Genomic DNA, 23348 nt, shown 5'->3' on the forward strand with positions numbered 1-23348 from the left:
CTACAGATACTAATCATTAAAATAAGAAAAGTTTCATGACGAACGTTTAAGGGACCAGAGAGAACACTCTCGGACAAAATTTGTCGCTTTTTACAGGTTTCCATGGCAACGGTAGACATATTGGAACTGAACGACCTCACTGCACAACTACAACCAGTGATCGTCCTTGAAGGAAAGTTTCAGGAAGATTGTCCCAGCCATCTCCGAGAAACAGCCTGGATAAAAAAAACATGCGTACAATATCAATATGTCGTCCCCGACTTCGTTCGGGGCGACATAATAACTCCTGAATTTTTCTCATCAATAACTCCTGAATTTTCCCCTTCAATTCGAGCATTTCTGCATTGCAGAGAGCTGATGTGTGTTATGAGATAATAAATCATGTGTGAACTTTCTCAGTTTAGCGGAATCATGAACATTTTCGGCGAGATGAATGTTTTGTATACAGTGGTGATCAAGGCTTTGCGAACCATCAGGAGCGGATCAAAGAATTTATGAATGAATAAAAACTATGGAAATGACGTACCAATTTTTTAATTTATACTTGCACTATCTAATGAAATGAATAATATACAAGTGATAGATATACAAGAAAACGCGAAATGATAATAAATGCAGCTGACAATCGTTATTTTTTTTTTATATAGATAAAATAAAATATTTATAAATTCAAGAGACAAAACAGAAGGAGAATGAATGATGGCAAAATATCACATGACGGGAACTGAATTTTATGAATGAAGATTTTAAAAAGTTACTTGTAAGTTGTATATGTTATATCTGTGTATTCTACTTGGCTGTGTGCTTCATAAAAAGAGGGGGGGGGGGCGTCTTGAACATAGTAAATAGCCATAACGTTTGAACGGTAAGTACTAGGGCTTTCGTATTTCAAATATGTAATCCTTGTGAAAAGAACTTTTATTGGATACGACGAACTTTGACCCTTTGACCTAGACCTTGGAGAACACATGTGTACATCTGAATCTTTTTTTCTGTTTCGTTTCTATGGCAACCGTGAGCGACTCATTACAATTATTTTGAAAGTAGAAATCACTTTGACACATTGCAAGGAATAAACATTGAAAGTTTCAAAACGATTGCCTGAGTAGTTATTGAGAAAATCGAAATTAAAGAATTTTAACTTTCACCTGGTTTCCATGGCAATAATCGATTATATGAAAATTTTAAATACGAGTTGCAGAACTACAGATACTAATCATTAAAATAAGAAAAGTTTCATGACGAACGTTTAAGGGACCAGAGAGAACACTCTCGGACAAAATTTGTCGCTTTTTACAGGTTTCCATGGCAACGGTAGACATATTGGAACTGAACGACCTCACTGCACAACTACAACCAGTGATCGTCCTTGAAGGAAAGTTTCAGGAAGATTGTCCCAGCCATCTCCGAGAAACAGCCTGGATAAAAAAAACATGCGTACAATATCAATATGTCGTCCCCGACTTCGTTCGGGGCGACATAATAACTCCTGAATTTTTCTCATCAATAACTCCTGAATTTTCCCCTTCAATTCGAGCATTTCTGCATTGCAGAGAGCTGATGTGTGTTATGAGATAATAAATCATGTGTGAACTTTCTCAGTTTAGCGGAATCATGAACATTTTCGGCGAGATGAATGTTTTGTATACAGTGGTGATCAAGGCTTTGCGAACCATCAGGAGCGGATCAAAGAATTTATGAATGAATAAAAACTATGGAAATGACGTACCAATTTTTTAATTTATACTTGCACTATCTAATGAAATGAATAATATACAAGTGATAGATATACAAGAAAACGCGAAATGATAATAAATGCAGCTGACAATCGTTATTTTTTTTATATAGATAAAATAAAATATTTATAAATTCAAGAGACAAAACAGAAGGAGAATGAATGATGGCAAAATATCACATGACGGGAACTGAATTTTATGAATGAAGATTTTAAAAAGTTACTTGTAAGTTGTATATGTTATATCTGTGTATTCTACTTGGCTGTGTGCTTCATAAAAAGAGGGGGGGGGGGGGCGTCTTGAACATAGTAAATAGCCATAACGTTTGAACGGTAAGTACTAGGGCTTTCGTATTTCAAATATGTAATCCTTGTGAAAAGAACTTTTATTGGATACGACGAACTTTGACCCTTTGACCTAGACCTTGGAGAACACATGTGTACATCTGAATCTTTTTTTCTGTTTCGTTTCTATGGCAACCGTGAGCGACTCATTACAATTATTTTGAAAGTAGAAATCACTTTGACACATTGCAAGGAATAAACATTGAAAGTTTCAAAACGATTGCCTGAGTAGTTATTGAGAAAATCGAAATTAAAGAATTTTAACTTTCACCTGGTTTCCATGGCAATAATCGATTATATGAAAATTTTAAATACGAGTTGCAGAACTACAGATACTAATCATTAAAATAAGAAAAGTTTCATGACGAACGTTTAAGGGACCAGAGAGAACACTCTCGGACAAAATTTGTCGCTTTTTACAGGTTTCCATGGCAACGGTAGACATATTGGAACTGAACGACCTCACTGCACAACTACAACCAGTGATCGTCCTTGAAGGAAAGTTTCAGGAAGATTGTCCCAGCCATCTCCGAGAAACAGCCTGGATAAAAAAAACATGCGTACAATATCAATATGTCGTCCCCGACTTCGTTCGGGGCGACATAATAACTCCTGAATTTTTCTCATCAATAACTCCTGAATTTTCCCCTTCAATTCGAGCATTTCTGCATTGCAGAGAGCTGATGTGTGTTATGAGATAATAAATCATGTGTGAACTTTCTCAGTTTAGCGGAATCATGAACATTTTCGGCGAGATGAATGTTTTGTATACAGTGGTGATCAAGGCTTTGCGAACCATCAGGAGCGGATCAAAGAATTTATGAATGAATAAAAACTATGGAAATGACGTACCAATTTTTTAATTTATACTTGCACTATCTAATGAAATGAATAATATACAAGTGATAGATATACAAGAAAACGCGAAATGATAATAAATGCAGCTGACAATCGTTATTTTTTTTTTATATAGATAAAATAAAATATTTATAAATTCAAGAGACAAAACAGAAGGAGAATGAATGATGGCAAAATATCACATGACGGGAACTGAATTTTATGAATGAAGATTTTAAAAAGTTACTTGTAAGTTGTATATGTTATATCTGTGTATTCTACTTGGCTGTGTGCTTCATAAAAAGAGGGGGGGGGGGCGTCTTGAACATAGTAAATAGCCATAACGTTTGAACGGTAAGTACTAGGGCTTTCGTATTTCAAATATGTAATCCTTGTGAAAAGAACTTTTATTGGATACGACGAACTTTGACCCTTTGACCTAGACCTTGGAGAACACATGTGTACATCTGAATCTTTTTTTCTGTTTCGTTTCTATGGCAACCGTGAGCGACTCATTACAATTATTTTGAAAGTAGAAATCACTTTGACACATTGCAAGGAATAAACATTGAAAGTTTCAAAACGATTGCCTGAGTAGTTATTGAGAAAATCGAAATTAAAGAATTTTAACTTTCACCTGGTTTCCATGGCAATAATCGATTATATGAAAATTTTAAATACGAGATGCAGAACTACAGATACTAATCATTAAAATAAGAAAAGTTTCATGACGAACGTTTAAGGGACCAGAGAGAACACTCTCGGACAAAATTTGTCGCTTTTTACAGGTTTCCATGGCAACGGTAGACATATTGGAACTGAACGACCTCACTGCACAACTACAACCAGTGATCGTCCTTGAAGGAAAGTTTCAGGAAGATTGTCCCAGCCATCTCCGAGAAACAGCCTGGATAAAAAAAACATGCGTACAATATCAATATGTCGTCCCCGACTTCGTTCGGGGCGACATAATAACTCCTGAATTTTTCTCATCAATAACTCCTGAATTTTCCCCATCAATTCGAGCATTTCTGCATTGCAGAGAGCTGATGTGTGTTATGAGATAATAAATCATGTGTGAACTTTCTCAGTTTAGCGGAATCATGAACATTTTCGGCGAGATGAATGTTTTGTATACAGTGGTGATCAAGGCTTTGCGAACCATCAGGAGCGGATCAAAGAATTTATGAATGAATAAAAACTATGGAAATGACGTACCAATTTTTTTAATTTATACTTGCACTATCTAATGAAATGAATAATATACAAGTGATAGATATACAAGAAAACGCGAAATGATAATAAATGCAGCTGACAATCGTTATTTTTTTTTTATATAGATAAAATAAAATATTTATAAATTCAAGAGACAAAACAGAAGGAGAATGAATGATGGCAAAATATCACATGACGGGAACTGAATTTTATGAATGAAGATTTTAAAAAGTTACTTGTAAGTTGTATATGTTATATCTGTGTATTCTACTTGGCTGTGTGCTTCATAAAAAGAGGGGGGGGGCGTCTTGAACATAGTAAATAGCCATAACGTTTGAACGGTAAGTACTAGGGCTTTCGTATTTCAAATATGTAATCCTTGTGAAAAGAACTTTTATTGGATACGACGAACTTTGACCCTTTGACCTAGACCTTGGAGAACACATGTGTACATCTGAATCTTTTTTTCTGTTTCGTTTCTATGGCAACCGTGAGCGACTCATTACAATTATTTTGAAAGTAGAAATCACTTTGACACATTGCAAGGAATAAACATTGAAAGTTTCAAAACGATTGCCTGAGTAGTTATTGAGAAAATCGAAATTAAAGAATTTTAACTTTCACCTGGTTTCCATGGCAATAATCGATTATATGAAAATTTTAAATACGAGATGCAGAACTACAGATACTAATCATTAAAATAAGAAAAGTTTCATGACGAACGTTTAAGGGACCAGAGAGAACACTCTCGGACAAAATTTGTCGCTTTTTACAGGTTTCCATGGCAACGGTAGACATATTGGAACTGAACGACCTCACTGCACAACTACAACCAGTGATCGTCCTTGAAGGAAAGTTTCAGGAAGATTGTCCCAGCCATCTCCGAGAAACAGCCTGGATAAAAAAAACATGCGTACAATATCAATATGTCGTCCCCGACTTCGTTCGGGGCGACATAATAATAAGAAACAGAGTAAAAACAATATGTTCCCCAACTTCGTTTGGGGAACATAAAAAGAATAATAATAATAATAAGAAACAGAGTAAAAACAATATGTTCCCAAACTCCGTTTGGGGAACATAATTATGAAATAAATGCTGATGTGTTGTTAATTATTACAGGTATATACTATGCCCCTGACTACCCTACCCTACAGGAGTACAGAGACTATATAGAGACACTACCTATTAATGATGAACCAGAGATCTTTGGCATGCACGAGAATGCCAACATTGCTTTCCAGGCAGAGGAGACTAACCACTTGATCCAGACCATTCTGGACGTCCAGCCCCGTCAGTCTAGTGGTGGAACCGGAAAGTCTAATGATGAGATCGTGTACGAGTTAGCAGAGAGCATTCTGGGTAAACTGATGGACAAACTGGACATTGAGCAGGCCAATCAGGAAATGTTTGAGCCGGACAAGAAAGGTCGACTGAATTCACTGACCACCGTGCTGACCCAGGAAGTGGACAGATTTAACAAGCTTTTGAAGGTCATCAAGGTAAGGAGAGGTCAAGGATATTTTAAATGAAAGATTCCTTCTGTTACAACAAATATTTATACATTTATATAAACATTTTCAAGGTCAAGGATTTCTTTTGATTTGATTCTTAAAAGCTTTCATAATGTTGCATATTACTATTTACAAAATGTAATAGTTTTTGTTGCAGATAAATGCTTATTAATATTTAATTTATGGGCAGTTACAATAGATTATTTAAGCGTCAAACTGGTAGACACTTAAATTTGGATGTTATCTAAACTGTTCTTATTAAAAAGACATGTATACATAATCCACTCATGATCGTGGATAATGACAGTGACATTTTTAAAATTGATTTAGAACATTGTTAAATTTGAATACAATATAGCATGCATAGTCAAAAACTATAACAGATTGCTTTTTTTGTAGAACTCTTTGGATCAGCTGAAGAAGGCCATTAAAGGTTTTGTTGTGATGAGTGACGAGTTAGAGCTTGTCTACCAAGCCTTCATCAACAGTCAGGTCCCCAGCCTGTGGGCCAATGCCGCCTACCCCTCCCTGAAGCCCCTGGGTAGCTGGGTCAATGACCTCATTTACAGGTGTGCCTTCATTGATAACTGGGTCAGGCACGGACAGCCCAAGTCTTTCTGGATGTCTGTCTTCTTCTTCCCACAAGGTATGCTTTCTTTCTCATTTTCAAGGATTCCGTTCTTAAAATTGTGAAATCACATAATTTCGAGGGGTCAAATTTTCATGGTATGAGGAAAATATATTGCTTCATGGGGATTTGATTTTGTGGTTGAAGAATTGTTCAGTAGTAATATATGTGAAATATTGCATTTTGTTGTAGACATAAATTCTAGGGTCTATTCATACCTTGAAAACCATGAAAATTAATCCCCCACAAAAATTAGTGATTTTCACAGTATTTTTATTTTGAAAAAGGGCTATAGAGAAATATATTTTGTATAATTATATAGGATAATAGGTTTTTCTTGATTCCTTAACCTCAAAACCCTCTTAGTTCCCATTGATTAGCACTCAGGGCTATTGGATTTTTAAGTAAGGAGTATAGATATTGTATGCTTTTAGCAATATTTATGCTGTTGGCTATATATGTTTTGTTTCCTCTGTTGTAGGATTCTTGACTGGTACCCTACAGAACTATGCCAGGAGGTACAACCTTCCCATAGATCACCTGACCTTCCATTTCCACCCCCTCCCTCACTTCCGGGAGCAGAAGGAGGTCACCGCTCAGATGGCAGAACTCAAATTCGGAGAGGAGATCGAACTGGACAAAGAAGTAAGGAACATTTTGTATAACACCATATTGAAACTCATAATTTTGAAGAGATGGAGTGTCATGCTTGAAAAATATTTCAATAAAATTTACTGTACCTTTTAAAAAAACAGAGCTCTGTTCAACAGCTCAAATGTTCATGAGCACTCGCAAAAATTACTTATTCCTCCAAAAGAAATGTTTGAAAGGGCTTGCTCTATTGTACAGTGCTCAGAATATTCAACCCAATAATGATTTGAAGTTAAAATAAAACTACTTTAAAACCTGTAAATATCTTTATTTTCTTGCAGCTGCCCACTCCTCAAGATGGTGTGCTGGTCCATGGAATGTTTATGGATGGGTTCCGCTGGGATGAGAAGGAAATGGTGGTCACAGACTCCATTAAAGGCATAATGAACTCGGCCCTGTGTATGTTCCACATGGAGCCTAAGATGGACTTTGTGCCTGACGAGGCAGATTACATCGCCCCACTGTACAAGACATCAGCCAAGGCTGGAGTCCTGTCCACAACAGGTAAAGCATCATGCATTTAAATGAATGTTTAACAGGTTAGAGTACTTGTCAATATTCTTAGGCCCGAGAGCTCAGGGCTGTGTTTATACAACTATATAGTCAAACTCTGTGTACAGACATTTGAAGTCACTTTACAGCAATCATATGGTGAATTTTAATACAAAATTTTGTTACTCTTTTGTAGGACATTCCACTAACTTTGTGGTGTTTGTTCACCTGCCTTCTAAGCAGCCTCAAGACTACTGGATATCCAAAGGGGCTGCCCTCTTGTGTCAACTGAATGACTAAAGGGCAGACAACTCTAAAGCATTTAAATGGAACTTTTGTTTGTAACAGTGCTTAGCTTATATTGCACAATGAATGTGAAAGTTGAAAAAAAATTGTACATAGAGATTCCACAAATATTCCGTCCTTCAAGATTTTATTTATTTGTTATAAGAACTGTGATAATTTTACATGTATTGGAGTGCATTTTTGATTTTATTTCTATTAGATTCATGATATACTTTTGTATATAAATATGTATTTTTGTTGACTTAAAAGATGTCTTTTCTAATAAGTGCAAGTTGTTAGATGAAAGCCTTAAATCTGTATTTTCTCAGAAATTATTTATTTTTATTTTATTTTATTATCTGACTGATTTGGGTGTGCCTTTTGTTCTTTGTTTTCTAAAGTACAGTTCATCTATGTATTTGTTTTAAACAGTTTAATATATGAACCATTTATTATTGCTGTGAATTTCACATTTAAAAGATTCAAGGTTGAATAATTACTATATTTTCTTAATGTTTTGATTCAAAGCATTGAATGTTGATTGCTATATTGACTTTCTGTTAATCATTCTATACATCTTAAAATACAAATTTTGATTAATAAATATCTCATCAAATTGTCTTGTTTGAAATTCAATCACTTGGAAATTATTGAAGGAGCGAAGGGTTTTTTTTAGGGGAGGGGGGGGGGGTTGTTAATTACAATCTTTGGAGATGAGTTCAATTTTTAGCTCTACTGGTCAGAGACCAGAAGAGCTTATGCGATAGTAAGGTGTGCGTCCGTCTAGCTGTCCATCTGTCTGTCCGTCTATCTTCTAACAATTTTTCAAAATGCTACTCTACCTCTCCTACAGTTTTGGTCTGCTTTCAATATAACTTGGCACACAAGGAGACTATACTAAAATACATAATTTAGTGCATGGGTTTTTGATTTCGATGAACGATGTTACCATGGTTACTAAAAATAGAAATTTCTGTGAAATTCCTTGAAAACGCTACTCCTCCTACAGATTTGGTCTGATTTCAATATAACTTGGCACACAAGTAGACTACACTAAGATGCATAATTTAGTGCGTGGGTTTTTTGATTTCGATGAATGGTGTTGCCATGGTTACTAGAAATGGAATTTTTTGTGATATTCCTTTTAAAAGATACTCCTGAGTTCCATGATCAGCTCTTCTCCAAATTAAGCATTTTTATTCACATTAGATTACTTCGCTCTAGGTGTCGTATGAACGAAATTTGATTTCAATATTTGCATTATAGTTTACTTCCCATTAATTTACTGTAACAGTTAATTACTAGTACACTCTCCGTGTGAACAGGGCATCATACTGCTGTGTTCACGCAAACAAAAAAGGTAGCCCTAATGTATAACTGTAGCCACTGTGATTTTTAAATATAAAAAGGTTCTGAATACGTGACGTGATTTAAAATGACGTCAAAATAGCCTTACTGAATAGCCTTTTGTAGAAATAAAATATTAATTTGCATTAGTTCATTTCTCTTTAGCTGTGGTGTGAATGCGATTTAATTTGCATTATGTGAATTTGCATTATAGTTTACTTCCCATTAATTTACTGTAAATTACCAGTAACCTTCCCGTGTAAACAGGACATATATATATTGTTATGTTCGTAAACAAAAAAGGTAGTCCTAAAAGGGGAAACAGCCACAGGTCATCTCATCGAAAACAAAACTTAACATCATGATATATATGATACAAAGGAACAATTATTGAATACAAATGGGAAAATATAATAAATAAAATTTCGAAAGTTAAACATATCTATGTAAGTTTTAAGTCAACAGAAGTCATAGATACCCATAGATATTTTTATCTCAGGATCTATGACTTCTATTGCTTTAAAACTTTCACCTTTCACTTTTCATACCTATTTCCAACATATTCGCGTTTACCAAAGGGGGGGGGGGTGTCAGCGTTTTGCAAGGGGGGGGGGTGGTAATTTTTTTTCTAGCTTTAGTATTCTAGTATACATTTTTTTACCTTGTAAATTCCAGGGGGGTGGGGGGTGGGTGGGGTACGTGTCCTGACCCCCCGCCCCCTATTGATTCGTGCATGACATGTATGCAATCTCCTTTATGTTTCTTCCCTTCTGAACGTGTTTAACATTGAATTAAAAAAAAAACTTTAACTCCTGTCTATTCTGATGAATTGAAAATGATTGAAATATAATATTTGTTGATATTTTTAGCTTCATGTTGAAAAGACGAAGGTACGTTTTGAACTTTATTGTGGCTTAAAACTTCAATGTTCCTTAATTTAAGTTATGGAATTGGCTTAAATATAAGTTGAGTAGCTGAATAAGATAAATCATTAAAGAATATGGTATGAAGATTAACTATTCCGGAAATATGACGTCATTAATTTGGTACATTTCAAAGTTTTATGCAGAAAATTCTCAAAATTCAATGAATATTGATGTCTTTTGTAACCTTTTAGGAAAATACGGGAAATGCTCAAGTTCAGGGCGTCACAATAAGTATATAGAAGGTTATATTGGAAAAACGATTTGCATGTTTTTACTGCATCATGTGCATAGAAGTTCAATAAAATCGAAAGGTTGAATTTTAATTTCTCAGATCACTTCCATATTTTAGAAAAATAAAGGACCATAATGTGTATTGAAACCGTACCTTGTCCTTTACATAATAAGATATACTTGTGTGAGTCGCCGCTGACTACAGTAATATATCTTGAACTGATAGTAAGCACTGATCGAATATATTAAAAATAAACTACAAGTAATGGGGTTATCTATTTATTTTACAAACCGAAAGTAGGGACTGGCCTTGGTGATTTCCTGCAGTTGAAGATTCTCCCTGCCGGTGACATTCAACGTATGTATGTTCTATACAGTTAAATTTATTTGATTGACATAATGTTTTATACTTTATAGTTATACCTGCACTTCAAAATATTATTAAACGTGTATACTGAAATATGGTAGGATATTAAGAACCCGTTTTATACAAAAGAGCAATTCTTTCACAGATTAATATGTAAACTGCAGGGACGTAGCAACCGGGGGGGGGGGGGGGGGGCAAGGGGGGGGGGCTCCCCCCACTTTTTTCCCCAACATAACCTTTACTGTAGTAAATGTTCATTGATAGGATGGTTGACCCCCCCACTTTATAACCATAGTATAGTGTTTGGGCAACTTTTGATTTTCGTTTTTTTTTTTTTATTTTGCTTGTCAACTTTTCCAGCTAGGTAAGTAAAACAAATTTTCACAGGTTGGCCCTTCCCACTTTCAAAAACGATGCCACATGCCTGAACTGGTCATTGTTTGAATATTGAACAACAGAAAGAGGAAATTAGAGGTTTTTTTTTTTTTTTTTTTTTTGATACAGTCGTTTTACCGGTAACGATCAATATTTGCCAGCTAGTATCGAATATTTTTTTAATTTAAATATTCTAGAAAAACGCAGTGACGGGTTTTAAAAATCTTATGAGGTAAATACAATAAAAGGATGAATATTCTACCCCTGTGTTAATTGTGTTTTTGTAATATCTGCATGATTTTGTCCCACAGTATTTACAATTTGAAACAATGACCTAGTTTAACGCGGAAGTGCAAGTCAAAGAAAACGAAAGTGTGAATTAAAGAATTTAGTCTAAATAAATTTTTCCGTTATGTTATCAATCCAGATTGAGTATGTAATCAATATTTAGTATATATATAACAAGATGGAATATTAAGTTAAACAATAATTGACTGTTGAATGAAATTTTAACATCCAAACTAACAAAGTGTTGTTATGCCTCGCCATGAATATGGCCGGGGCATATAGTGTTTGTCATGTCCGTCTTCCGTCCTTCCGTCTTCTGTCACACTTTGCTTTTAGCTCTGTTCAAAGCTAGCTAAGTTTCAAAGAAACTATCCAAGATATTTTATCAAACTTCGTATGCTGATAGATATTGATGAGAGCTATGCAACTGCATCAACATTTTTTGACCCTGACCTTTCCTTTGACCTTGACCTCACTTTTCTTAAATTGGTGTTTAGATCAGATTTGAACATACCATTCAAGTTGGTGTTATCAAACTTCACATGTTGATACAAACTTGCACGGATGATGCATCTAGAGATGAACACTACCAGACTTGCTTCTACATTTTCCAGATAAGTGACCAGGTTAAAGTTTTTGGAGCAGGTCCATTTCCAAGGAACTATAAGCCCTACCCAATCCAAACTTTCATGGACGATGCATCTAGGGATGAACACTACCAGACTTGCTTCGGATGCTGGATCTGACCTACATTTTCCTGATGAGTGACCAGGTTAAAGTTTTTGGAGCAGGTCCATTCCTAAGGAACTATAAGCCCTACCCAAACCAAACTTGCATGGATGATGCATATAGAGATGGACACTAACAGACTTGCTTCGGATGCTGGATCTGACCTACATTTTTATTCCCAAGTAACTTTAAGCCCTACCTGAACCAAACTTGCATGGATGATGCATCTAGAGATGGACACTACCAGACTTGCTTCGGATGCTGGATCTGACCTTTATTTTTCTTCCCAAGTAACTATAAGTCCTACCTGAACCAAACTTGCATGGATGATGCATCTAGGGATGGACACTAACAGACTTGCTTCGGATGCTGGATCTGACCTATTCCCAAGTAATTATAAAACCTACCTGAACCAAACTTGCATGGATGATGCATCTAGAGATGGACACTACCAGACTTGCTTCGGATGCTGGATCTGACCTATATTTTCATTCCCAAGTAACTATAAGCCCTGTCTGAACCAAACTTGCATGGATGATGCATCTAGGGATGGACACTACCAGACTTGCTTCGGATGCTTGATCTGACCTACATTTTTATTCCTTACTAACTATAACCCCTACCTGAACCAAACTGATCAAATTTTATACACATACGAATTTTCATGTTGCCTCGGCAGGGCATTCATGTCCTATTGACATATTTCTAGTTTTTCTTTTAAGTTACGAATCACGGTTTTAAAAAAAAAAAAACAACAACGCCGTTTTACGAGATGCAAGAACATGGAAAGCTGACAAAAGTGAATATACCGTTATAACAATTTACAAGCAAAAATAGATTCCATGAAAATTACGTGTGACAAATACATGTACATGAAATAGTTGATATAATTTAAACAACGCAAGTCACTAAAAGTCTCTCATAAAATGATACATGTTTCATATTGTTTAGTTTTAGAAAAAAAATCATTTAAATCAGCAAGTAATACTTATATATACTTTATGTAGAATCTTCTTTGACGTATATTTATACAATAATTTCGACCAACCGGTTTTATTTATTAACTGATTAAGTCAGCAACAATAGTGGGCACTAGATTCGATACTGAAAAATCGATTCAAAACTAGAAAAATGGAGGAGGGGGTGTTATTTTTGACAGCTATGTACCTGTACCATTCATATTTGGGAAATTTTGATACCACCTATTTGAAAAGCTTAGAAATACAAATTTAAAATAACAACAAAGAGAATTTGGAAATTCAAAGATGTGAGTTGAGTTTAAGACGTAACTAGAAACCGATTCGTTACTGGTAAAATGAATGTACATATGAATGAGAAATACGACAATACAAAGATCATAAAGACGTTTTTCTACTTACAAGTACCGCTATCTTATTTTCAGAATATACATCTAAATGGATGATATACCTCGCCTGTCAGAGTCTGTGTATGTAGGACTGTGTCATGAAATAGGGTGTCCTACTGAAGTGAGGATCAGGAGAGAAGTGATGGACACTGTGGAGGCTGTTTATAAACCTGTGTACATCATGAGAGGATTTGATAGAATGATTAGTGGGAGTCAACGTGAGGGATTCAGACTGAGGACTTCTGATTTTGATTTTATGTTCTGGCCACCAGACCACAAGGTGATATGTGATCTCTCACAGATCAGACTCTATCGTATCCCACAAAACACTGTGATCCTGATGGAGTGTGATGATCTACCACCTGGATTTACTAGACTAAATCTGACGATTCCATCAAATGATGAAGAAGTCATATCCTCCTGTGTAGAGATTGATAACAAAATTAATATATCCAGTACGTTATTCCGTGATAAACACTTACGGTTTCTACAAACAAAGAACTACGCCACTTCTTCTACTTCTCATGGTCCTTGTTCTACGTATTGCAGTGAAAATATAGAATCAGATTGTGCATTCTGTTTCCGATCCCATCACTGGCCGGCATTAGCTTTACCATGGATACAAAGATGTCTTCAACAAGGTTGGCCATCCAAGGTAGTTATATCGGATATATTAAGATCGGGTTTCCATGTTGTTCCTATTGGCAGCACGGATGAAAGTATACTAGAATGGAGAATTTCATTCTCTTCGGCGGAACAAAAACTTGTTTATGCAATGAATCACACCCAGTTTTTATGTTATGGTCTGTTTAAAATATTTCTTAAGGAAGTAATTAATTTAAATGAAGATTTGCCAGTTCTATGTTCATACTTTACAAAAACTGCTGTATTTTGGGTAATTCAAACTAACAACGCCTTGACTTGGACACCTGAAAACTTATTGCCTTGTTTCTGGAAATGCTTCAAATTATTGATATATTGGGTATTTACCGGAGAATGTCCAAACTTTTTTATTCCACTGAACAATATGTTCCGATTTAAAGTAACTGAATCCATACAAGCAGTATTGTGTAATAAGTTGTATGAATTGTATTGTGAGGGTATATCAAGTTTACTACTGAGTGAAACCTTAGGACCATTCCTCAGTCAAGCCATCTTATACAGATCATTGAGAGTCTGTACTGACGAGAGTAGTATTATTACTAAAACTGAGCTTGAAATAAGTTTATTTGAGGAAATCCATGTACATAGCCAAAGAATTTTAAGTGTTGTGGAATGTGTAGCTCTCATGAAGAAAATTGAAATAGAGATAAGTAAAAGGTTGACGCCCATCCAGGAGGCTACAGTACAATTTATGACATCAGAAATATTACGTAACACTGCCATGCTGAAACTGTGTGAAGTATATCAACATAAAAATTGTAATAAGGTTTATTACAAAGCTAGTTACGTATCCCGATTGTTAAAATTGTCATGCACAATAGGTTGTGTCTCAGATATTCTATATCTTGCAATGTACTTTTACATAACATGGAGATTTGAACGGTCACTCAGTTGTTTACAGAAAGCACAGGAGAGAATGTCAAAGTCATACATTATTTACCATGATAATGTAAATATAGATATGTACAGACGTTACACGGCGGGGATGTCTCTGTGTCGTAAAATGAGGAATGCTTTAGTGAAAAATATTGCGTTACACAGTCAGTACATATACATAGATGAACTTATTCTAGAGCAGAAAACCAGTAATAATAATGGTTGTATTGCATTGTTAATCTCGCCTCTAGTGACGCTATACATGTTGTTTATACTGAATTACCACAGACTGGGTGACACAGTGACGTCACAACAATCTCTACAGAATCTACAGACTCTGCTTCTCTATGATGACGGGACTAATGTACTTCCTCCCCTCAGAGATATTTCGTGGCAAATACTAGGAATCTGTCAACAAATCTGTGGAGATTTCCAGGGAGCTCTACAATCTTACCAACATTCGTTACAACAATATCCATTTCACAAAATTAAGGAAGCAACACTGTTTAGAATTAATTCACTTTCACAAGATTGATATATTGAAAAAACATTTATTTAACTGATATCGCAGGGGTCATTGTGGCCTCAGTTTTGACGGTCATATTAATAGTAATTGAAAAGATAAAGAATTTATTTATTATATTTTTTTTATTTTGATTGCTGTTCGTCATCTCACTGTGATTCTTTTTTTTTCAATTGTATTTCTTATTGCTCGTACCTTTCTGTATGCAATTATTTCATTTTACTTTTCAATTGTTTAACTTATTATTTTCATGTAAATAACACGTTTACATGTAAACCGGTGTCATGTTTCAAAGATTCGGAAATACTGTTGTTTAATTGTAGAGATGAGTAATTTGGAGAATATGAAAGGAAAATTTTTGTTCCCCATCTCTATTCCTTTAAATATTACAAATATTTCAGGGAGCATCGAAAGGCAATCTTGAATATATTTGAGAAATTTAGTGGTCAATATCATGTTTGTTATTATACGCAGCATATAACATCAGGTTATAAAGATTTTCTTTTTCACTATCAACGTATTGAACATAATAAAATTGAATTTGTGATGCAGACATGTTTTGTTACCCTTTCAATCACATACACGTGATTTTATTACACTTCTAAGCTTGGATTTGAGTTTTAATGACGTCGGTTGCTAAACAAAAGTAAACGACGGAGGTTTATTCTTAATATCATGAAAGCATTTTGGATTATTTGTCGGAAGGTTAACGGCTTTAGACGATTTTTAAGACATAATTTTAGAAATATATATGTAACTAGAGCAAAGCTTGTTGCAAAGCAATGAGTAGGTTTTTCGTCCTGTTTGATCGGAAGTAACTTTTATTTAAAAAAAAGAGAGAGAAATGACGTCTCTGATTGTATATTTTTAACGTCCCTCTAGAGAATTTTTCACTTATATGGAGACCTAACCGTATGTCGGTGAAGGCTTCAAATTTTGACTTTTACTCTGCATTCAGGGCCATTGATCAGTGAGGAATTTTTATTGTGCCAACGCCTGCCGCTGACACGGGGCCTCGGTTTTTAAGGTCTCATCCGAAAGACCCACAACTTTCACTTCAAAGTGCCAAGCGCATGGCGAAGGAACAGTTGCTACCCATTTTATCGACTAGGTCAGTCGCGGCCGAGATACGAACTCATGACCTCCCGATCACGGACCGAGCGATCTACCAAATGAGCTTCCGTGAACGGTTGTATATTTTATCACTTTATATCAAATGCAAAAAAAGACTAGGTCTTCGTGATAGTCCATATTTTTTTTAATCTTTTCCTTCTTTTTAATAAAAATTCTAATGCATAATACATCATCAGGGGAAGAACAACCATTGTAACCCCTGAATTCTCGTTTATGAGATTTTGAATCATATGTAGAATAGATAACCTTGAAGGTATTCCATCTAAAAAAAAAATCGAAGATTCAACGAAATATCTTTATATTGGACGCTGTGTGCTTATTAGATATCAAATTTGAAATTATATTAAGTTTCGGTAGAACATGAAAAAAAAGAGTCATTGGGAAATTCATATTTATACTTTATTTTATTTTTAGAAATGAAAAAAAAACTTCTTAATAAAGTCTATGATTATCAGTCTGAGAGAAAACGGACAAAATTATTTCTCTATGAGCGATGTGAAAAAGACTTCATAAAACAAATTTGAAAGGAAATGCTATTTAATTGCATCCGGTATGTAACTTTTTTTAAGATAAAAATAAGTTTTGTGTGGAACAGCTGACTGGCATTCAAAATTTTATCTATGGCTCCCTTTTTCAAGTCTTTGAAACATGTAATATTGCCATCATATGTTAAAATAAATATTGCTCTTTTTCTCAGTGAAAATTATGACTTAACCGTCTTTTTGGCTCGGTCAATACAATTCTCCTCATGTGGTCAAATTTTTGTGCTGAGAAAAAAAAATACAGTAAAGCTTGTTTCAGTGAAGACACTATTTAAAAAAAAGTACGCTTATATCCAAAAAACTTTAATTCCCCATGGGTTTTATATTTAAATTAAAGTATAATACCAATTATGTATAAAAACTAAGCAAAATCGCCTTTCACTTCGAGTTGCAGTTCTTTTTACTGTAGCTGTATACTGCTGAGATATTTGGCACGTTAAGTTTAATATTAATGAAGAATATTTGTCTAAATGCACGTAAAATAAGACAGTATTATTACTAACTGTATTATTTTGTAGTGTTTAGTGTTTTTTTTTAACTTGAATACTGTTCATTATCCCCATATATTTCACCCTACGATATTACAATATATTATGACTTGAGAATACGATTGCTGATTGAAAACATTTTTTAAAACTTATCATAAGATTATCTTAACCATTAGAGTGTCAAACAAGCACCAGTTATAAAATGGTTTGCTTTGCTAAAAATACCAGACGTTTAACGCAAGAGATAAAAAGTACCTGAGTAACAAAAGTATGTGTATTTTGCCTTTGCTTTCTTTATGTTTTTCTTGAGACGAGCAACCGTGGAACACACTGACATATAATGTTTACAATACATAATATGACAATGAATTATTTCTAAGAACAAAGATTTTTTGGAGTATAAATGTCCTAACAACTTTGAAGTTTAAAAGAATCATTCCCTTTAAAAAAAAAAACTGCTCAAAGTAGGAAAAATAATTATGAGATCGGTCGTAATTTCCTTATTTTCTTCCTTTTTTGTCAAAACTATAAAATAAAATCAATAGATGAGAAAGTTTATTTTTATTTCCGAACAAATCTGTGTCTGTTTCTTGTTTCCTCTTTGAATCAGATTTTTATTTTCAATATCATTCTAAAACTGTAACTTTATTGCTCTTATTTCCTACCTTTTAGATATTGTGTCACCAAAGCAGGAAGATAGAACTCATTTTATTTATTGTTATATTTTTTTCCCTATCCGTTAATGACTTTAGTTAAAATTAGAAACATTGATATTGCAAATGTTCTGTTGAACACTCGCGGACGTTTGTTAAAAAGAAGAAAGTGGTGATCGTTGCAAACAATGAGTTTTAATAAAGTGGTTTTGTACTGAATGAGAGAGAGAGAGAGAGAGAGAGAGAGAGAGGGAGGAGGAAAAAATATATATACTTAATACTGATTGCAAATGTGGAGGAAATAACAAGTGAATTACATCTTTAAGAGAAACAACGTTTTATTAAATCTTAAAATTGATCCAGACTTTCACAAATTTCTGTCGATCTTATATATTTTTTAAAATTTTAATATCTTGAATAACTCATAAATCAACCATTGCACATTTAATTTTATTCAACCTGTCTTAGAGTATATAAAATATCTCTCAAAATTCAACAGCCAAATTAACCTTGGAGATGCATCATCATATCTTTTATTTATTCTTTTAAGCATTAAAATATACCATTATTATATTAAAACGTATGAAAATTAAAGAACTTAATAACAAAGGGAATTTTTTCACTGAAAAAAAGATGTTAAAAGATGTTTCTGCCCATGCTATTCAAAAAGAAAGTTACATATTACCAAACAAAACCATTATTTTGATAAACTGATAACATGCCGTTTTTCTTAGAAATAATTAGGAATTATTTCTAAGGTTAACAAAAACAGATATTTTATCACGATTGACTTAATAAAGTTTACAAAACAGTCCTTTGAACATGTACGAGGGTTGTCCCGTAAAATCGTGGACAAAGCGTTTTTCTCGAAAAGTCATGGGCGCACTAAGCTGAAAATTTTAGAAAATGTTTATTTATAATATTTAAGTGCATTATATTTTTTTGATAAAATATAGGCAAAAATAAAGTTTTTATTTTGCTTGAATGTGCATGAGGTATTGCCCTACGGCGCATGGTCAAAAATCCAAGGTTTTATGAAAGAATACACAAGTTTGAATTCAAAATAAAAGTTTTTAAATACAAAAAATTTGGATTAAAATTATCCTTATTTAATTTCACAATCAATTTTGTAGTCTTTGTAAAAAAATTAAGGCATTTGCTTAATTTTTGGCAGTTTCTCGAGCATTCGAAATGGGAAAGTGGTAAACACAACGCACGAAAAATGGCGACGTTTTATGACGTTACGGCGCACCGGAGAACAGTTCAGTTTTATCTCGATGTTGTAATGACACCTTTAGAGACTTGAAATGACCATAGAAGAAAAAAGATTATAAAAATATCACCATATCTCAAGTATACAAATGAAATAGTTTTCTTAGCGAAGTTTTTTTTTTGATCGAGTCCCTGAGGAGTACAAAACATACGGACAAACTCCTAATGTAATAGCAAAAGACACTGTTACAGTAGACCGCCGATATGAGATTTTCTATTAGTTGAATGATGGTGAGAATATTTTCCGTAACTTACTAATAAATCTTCAGAAGATCGCACGAGGGTGCCAATTGGTTCTTGGGCTGTTTATGGAGACTAAAGAATGTGTATCAAAGAAATTCCTAAATTTAAGTCGGACTCATCCAACTTCATTTTCAACAAAGATAAAACTTGACGCTGTTTTAGACACTTTGACGTTATAATCCATGCGCCGTACGGTGATACAATACATGGCAAAAAATCTCATAATTTGTTTATTTATGCATATATTTATCTGAAATTTGCTGTGTATATTACTAAAATATGTACTAAATAATAGTGAAAATTTCAGAACGCAGTGATGTTTATTTTTCACGCTAGACAACATGTCCACAATTTTACGGGACAACCCTCGTATACCCCATTTTTGCAATACCAAACATGGTTTGAAGAAATACCTATAGTAATATATGTATGAAATTTAAAAAAAAATGGTTAAGATTTGTGCAAATAAAATTTATTTACAAATCAGACATTTGGGTTCTAGTAGTATATTTTTAGGCATGATAGGTATTATTCAACGATATATTTTACTCAAATGATTTATAAAACACCGGGATGAGTTATTCACTCTTGTTATCTTTTTTTAATGAATGTGCACATTTCGCTATTAATTGCGGTCGCCTGATGACGATGTGGTAGGGCACTTATTTTCATTCCTGGGTTTATGCAATAGGTAATAATATTTTACGTTTTATCAACGGCTTAGATGAATTAGCAAAGGAAACTTTATATTCTTTAAAAGTATAAATTTCACATTTTAAGACCCATGAGATACTAGTATAATATATTTAAATTAATGGTTTTCGTTTACCAATCAGTTGGGTCTATCAGTATTTGGTTTTGGCATGATAGATGTTATTCAACTATATTATTTCATCAAATGATTTATTAGAGTAGCATAGTGTTATTAAGTCCTGTTACCTTTTTTGGTAATGAAGATGAACATTTCGCTATTAATAGCAGTCACGTTATGACGATGTGACGGTGCACTTCTTTTCCTCATTCCTGGATTATGCAAAAGTCAATTATTCTTTTCTCTTGATAAGCGGCTTGGATAAATTGTCAAACTTAATTGTCTTTAAAAAGTATAATTTTCCAATTTTAGTACGACAAAAAAAAAATGAATTAAGCTTAAGATGCTTCAGGATCTTGGGCCTGGAGAATTTCAAGTGATTATAATATTTATGATAACCCCTTACTAGGTAAGAAACCTCATTTAGAATTTTCTTTTATTAGGAAATATACAAAACTTAAAATAAAGAATATGTAATGAGATTATATCTGATGATTTCAGAAGAGAAATAGAAATGGATCATATACCTCGCCCGTCAGAGGCTGTGTATATGGGACTGTGTCGTAAAGTAGGGTGTCCTACAGAAGTGAGGATCAGGAGAGAAGTGATGGACACTGTGGAGGCTGTTTATAAACCTGTGTACATCATGAGAGGACTTGATAGAATGATTAGTGGGAGTCAACGTGAGGGATTCAGACTGAGTACCTCAGATGCTGATTGGATGTTATGGCCTCCAGATCACAAAGTAATATGTGATCTCTCTCAAATCAGTCTCTACCATATCCCTAGACACACCGTGATTCTGATGGAGTGTGATGGTCTACCACGGGGATTTACCAGACTAAATATGATTAACGCATCAAATAATAAAGAGGTTTAGTCATCCTTTGTAGACATCAATAACGATGTTTACATATCTAGTACATTATTCCGTGATAATTACCTACGGTTCCTACAAATCTTGAATTTCGGCTATTCTTATATCTCTCATGGACCTTGTTCAACATATTTTACGGGTAATAAGGAAACAGACCGTGCATTCTGTTTTCGATTCTATCACTGGCCAGCAATAGCTTTTAAATGGATACATAGGTGTCGACGACAAGGATGGCCGTCCGAGGAAGTTTTATCAGGTATATTAAGATCAGGATTCCATGTTATTCCTATCGGCAGTACACCTGACGGCATAGAAGAGTGGAGAATCTCTTTTTCCATGGCGGAACAAAAGCTAGTTTATTCAATGAACCACACTCAGTTTTTATGTTATGGTCTTTTAAAAATCTTTTTAAAAGAAGTTGTTAATTTAAATGAGGATTCACCCGTTCTATGTTCATACTTCACAAAAACTGCTGTATTTTGGGTAATTCAAAGTAACAACTCCTTGACTTGGACACCTGAAAACTTTTTGCCTTGTTTCTGGGAATGCTTTAAATTATTGATACATTGGGTATTTACTGGAGAATGCCCAAACTTTTTTATTCCACTGAACAACATGTTCCGATTGAAAGTAACAGGACCCATTCAAACATAATTATTTAATAAGTTGTATGAATTGTATTGCAAGGGTATATTAAGTCTACTACTGAGTAAAACGTTAAGACCATTCCTAAGTCAAGCCATGTTATACAAAGCATTAAGAATTTGTACTGACGAGAGCAGTATCATTACTAACACTGAACTTGACATTAATTTATTTAAGGAATTCCGTAAATATAACTTTGGAGTTTCAAGTGCTGTAGAAATAGTAGTTCTCATGAAGAACATTGAAAAAGAAATTAGTAAAAGATTGACGCCGTACAAGGAGGCTACAATACAGTTTATGACGTCAGAGATATTACGTAACACTGCCATGTTGAAACTGTGTGATGTATATCAACATAAAAATCGAAATAAGGTTTATTTCAAAGCTAGTTACGTATCCCAATTGTTAAAATTGTCATGTTCATTAGGTTGTGCCACAGATATTTTATATCTTGCAATGTATTTCTACAAAACGTGTAGATATGAAGAGTCACTCAGTTGTTTACAGAGAGCTCTAGACAGAATGACAAAGTCATATATTATATACCGTGGTCATATAAATGTTGATATGTTTAGACGTTACACAGTGGGGATGTCTCTAGGTCATAAAATGAGGAATGCTTTAGTGACAGATAACAAGTTATACAGTGGGTACATATACATTGATGAACTTATTCTAGATCAGAAGATCAGTAACGAGAACGGCCAGACTATATTGTTGATCCCGCCTCTAGCGATGTTACACATGTTGTCTATACTGAATCACCACAGACTGGGTGACACAGTCAGGTCACAACAATCTCTACAGGATCTACATACTCTGCTGCTCTATAATCACGGGGTTATTATACCTACTGAACTCAGAGATATTTCTTGGCAAATCCTGGGATTCTGTCAACAAATCTGTGGAGATTTCCAGGGAGCTCTTAAATCTTACCAACATTCGTTACAACAAGATGCTTTTAATAAGATTCAGGAAGCAACGCTGTTTAGAATTAATACACTTTCTAAACGACAATAAACATAAAACTTACTTCTATCTCTGTCGTACCAGGTTTTGCAGTTGTATTTAATATAAATGAAAGAATGGTTATAATCTTCAACAAATTATTTAGAATATATTTAGTTTTTAATTCATTTTGCATTGCTGAGAAAAATTCTTTATGCATACCTTTTTTATTCTTTATATTTGTTTTTTGCTTTATTTAAAGTTTAACTTTTTGACATATATTATATATCTAAGATTCAGAAATAGTGTTGTATGCTTACTTTATTTTAAGTACATGTCTAT

The 23348-nt window shown here is 34.1% G+C and overlaps 2 protein-coding genes across 4 annotated transcripts in view; both read left to right on the forward strand.

The window, feature by feature from the left end:
- Positions 1-5254: 5254 nt before the first annotated feature.
- Positions 5255-8070, forward strand: LOC134255612 (dynein axonemal heavy chain 6-like; the record flags this gene model as incomplete). Its single annotated transcript, XM_062738140.1, has 5 exons — positions 5255-5634; positions 6046-6292; positions 6756-6919; positions 7207-7429; positions 7614-8070. Coding segments are annotated over 5 exons (1118 nt in total), but the record flags the coding sequence as incomplete, so codon positions are not given.
- A 2384-nt stretch (positions 8071-10454) lies between these two features.
- Positions 10455-23348, forward strand: part of LOC134255625 (uncharacterized) — a 91017-nt gene continuing 78123 nt past the window's right edge. Inside the window, exons 1-2 of one of the 3 annotated variants that reach the window (XM_062738149.1) lie at positions 10455-10564; positions 13368-15559. In XM_062738149.1, the coding sequence (XP_062594133.1) occupies positions 13381-15405 (2025 nt within the window). In that variant the 5' untranslated portion in view covers positions 10455-10564; positions 13368-13380 and the 3' untranslated portion in view covers positions 15406-15559. Of the gene's footprint in view, positions 10569-13367; positions 15561-23348 lie in introns of those variants that run through there. The other 2 variants (XM_062738153.1, XM_062738160.1) reach the window with 2 other exon arrangements.

Source organism: Saccostrea cucullata, unplaced genomic scaffold (assembly GCF_032062105.1).
Source record: "Saccostrea cucullata isolate Sc308-1 unplaced genomic scaffold, CSIRO_AGI_Scuc_v1 ctg2498, whole genome shotgun sequence".
NCBI lineage: Eukaryota > Metazoa > Mollusca > Bivalvia > Ostreida > Ostreidae > Saccostrea > Saccostrea cuccullata.